This window comes from Penaeus japonicus, unplaced genomic scaffold (genome assembly GCF_977035675.1).
Source record: "Penaeus japonicus unplaced genomic scaffold, GWHDUDI00000001_assembly GWHDUDI00000002, whole genome shotgun sequence".
Classification (NCBI taxonomy): Eukaryota; Metazoa; Arthropoda; class Malacostraca; order Decapoda; family Penaeidae; genus Penaeus; species Penaeus japonicus.
The window spans coordinates 3907850-3910349 of record NW_028234404.1 but is presented as its reverse complement, the minus strand read 5'-3'; the positions used below and the strand labels follow the sequence as shown (position 1 = coordinate 3910349).

General features: G+C 50.5%; 1 protein-coding gene across 1 annotated transcript in view; it reads left to right on the top strand.

Annotated features, from left to right (window-relative positions):
* Nucleotides 1–2500, top strand: part of LOC122267652 (beta-alanyl-bioamine nonribosomal peptide synthetase ebony) — a 30996-nt gene that overhangs the window by 19764 nt on the left and 8732 nt on the right. Inside the window, exons 4-5 of the mRNA XM_043037714.2 lie at nt 1–189; nt 1075–1326. The exon at nt 1–189 is cut by the window's left edge and continues 33 nt beyond it. Coding sequence (XP_042893648.2) covers nt 1–189; nt 1075–1326 — 441 coding nt within the window. The remainder of the gene's footprint in view (nt 190–1074; nt 1327–2500) is intronic.

Here is a 2500-nt window from a genome sequence, read left to right as displayed (position 1 = left end):
ATCATCTGCAGCGCCCTCGGTGTCGACAAGTCCCACGACGTCCTCAACCAGAACTTCTTCGCTCTGGGCGGGACTTCCATCACTTCCGTGGGCGTGGTGGTGCGTCTGAGGGAGCTCGGCCTCGACGTCACCCTCGAGGCTTTCCTTAAGGCTTCCACCATCGGGGAGGTCGTCAATGATATCCTGAAGGTGGGGAGACTTTGTTCTATTTATTTTAGGTCTGTTTTCGTCTTCTTTTTTCATCTTCTTTTTTTCTTATTCTTCTTCCTCTTATTCTTGTTTTTATTCTTCCTTCTTTTAGTCTTCCTCCTTTCCTTCTTCCTCTTCTTATTCCTTTCTTTTTCTTCTTTTTCTTCTTCTTCTTCCTCTTCTTTTTCTTCTTCTTCTTCTTCTTCTTCTTCTTTTTCCTCCTCCTCTTCTTCATCCTCTCCTTCTTCTTCTTCTTCTCCTTTTTTCTCCTCCTCTTCTTCCCTTCTTCTCCTCCTCCTTCTTCATCTCCTTCTTCCTCCTCTTTCCCGAACACCCCTTTACCTACACATCACCTTTGGATGGATATCCGTGTTCGCAATACCACCGTTATACCATAATCCAACACCAGGTATTCCGAGACTCAGACCCCATTCTTATACCCCTTCGAGTTTAGGTCCTTTTCAGGCTGCGATATCATGGGTGACTTCGCCATTTTTATTCTGTGGTTCTCTTAGGGTCATATACATGCTAATTCTGCCGAGGCCGCGTCACCATATGTCGGAGGGCTTTCTCTCCTCCCTACGTGACGTCAGGTCTTTCTTGGTCTTTGCATTCGACCCTTCGTCCTTTCTTTTTCTTCTTCCTTTCTCTTTTCTCTCTTCTTCTTCGAACTCTCTTCTTCCTTCTTCTTCTTCCTTTTCTTTTTTTCTCTCTTCTCCTTCGATCTCTCTTCTTCCCTCTTCTTCTTCCTTTTCTTTTTTTCTCTCTTCTCCTTCGAACTCCTTCTTCCCTCTTCTCCTTCCTTTTCTTTTTTCTCTCTTCTCCTTCGAACTCCTTATCTCCCTCTTCTCCCTCAACTTCCTCCTCCTCTCCCTCTCCCAACAGGCCAAGACGATGGCGGAAGTGATGAACCTCTTTTGTTCGCCTTCCCCCGCCCCCTCCGCCCCCCTGCCGCGTCCCTCGCCGACAGGAGGCGCTGACGACGAGGCTGAAGAAGACGAGGACCCGGTGCCTGACTTCGGCATCCCCGCCCTGCACCCTGACCTGCCCGTCTGTGCCACTGCCTCGCCGCAGGGCCCTCGCAGGAGCGCCAAGGGCATCAAGCTGGCGCTCCTGCACACGCTCCCTGTCTCTCAGGTAAGGGACGCGGCGCCTTACTCAGCCCTTTCTGCCCCTTCTGCGGGAGGGGAAACGTAATTGATATCCGTTTTGATTTAAATAGCTACTGCATATAACAGCCACGTCAGCTGTACCCGGGAGTTTTAATAATATATCACAAATACGCAGGGCGAGTTCCCTTACATAATGAAACTCACTGTCAATGAATACTTAATGAAGCAGATGAGATCTAAATCATGCTTCATATTTCAGTGTTTACTCTGTGTAAGAGAGAGAGAGAGAGGGAGAAAGAGAGAGAGAGAGAGGGAGAGAGAGAGAGAGAGAGAGAGAGAGAGAGAGAGAGAGAGAGAGAGAAAGGGAGTGTTTGTGAGAATGCGTACGTGCACGCGCGCGTGTGCCTGTTTGTGTATGTGTGTGTGTGTGTGTGTGCGTGTGTGCGTGTGTGTGTGTGTGTGTATGCGTGTGTGTGTGTGTTTTGTGTACGCTAGCGTGTGTGCATGTGTGTTCCTGGATGTCTTGCCGTGTGTGTGTGTGTGTGTGTGTGTGTGTACGCGTCCACCTCGCCTTGCCTGGCTGCCCATTATCATTCCTCCAGCGAGCACAAAGGGGATGGTGGATGACTGCAGTGGTTTCTCGTCAGGGCGTGTGACAGCGTCTTCTTTGCGCTTAGTTCCTCTCCTTTTCCTCTCTTGGGATGCTTGCGGTGTATGTGTGAGAGAGAGAGAGAGAGAGAGAGAGGGAGAGAGAGAGAGAGAATGAGGGGAGTGAAGGAGGGAAAGGAAGCCAAGGAGGGAGGGAGACAGAGGGAGCAAGGGATGAAAAGGCGGAGAGGGAGGAAGAGAGACTGAGGGAGCGAGGGAATGGGAGAGAGAGAGAGAGAGGGAGATAGAGAAAAAGGGAGTGAGGGAGGGAGAGAGAGAGAGAGAGAGAGAGAGAGAGAGAGAGAGAGAGAGAGAGAGAGAGAGAGAGAGAGAGAGAGAGAGAGAGAGAGAGAGAGAGAGAGAGAATGAGGGAGTGAAGGAGGGAAAGGAAGCCAAGGAGGGAGGGAGACTGAGGGAGCAAGGATGAAAAGGCGGAGAGGGAGGAAGAGAGACTGAGGGAGCGAGGGAATGGGAGAGAGAGAGAGAGAGAGGGAGATAGAGAAAAAGGGAGGGAGGGAGGGAGAGAGAGAGAGAGAGAGAGAGAGAGAGAG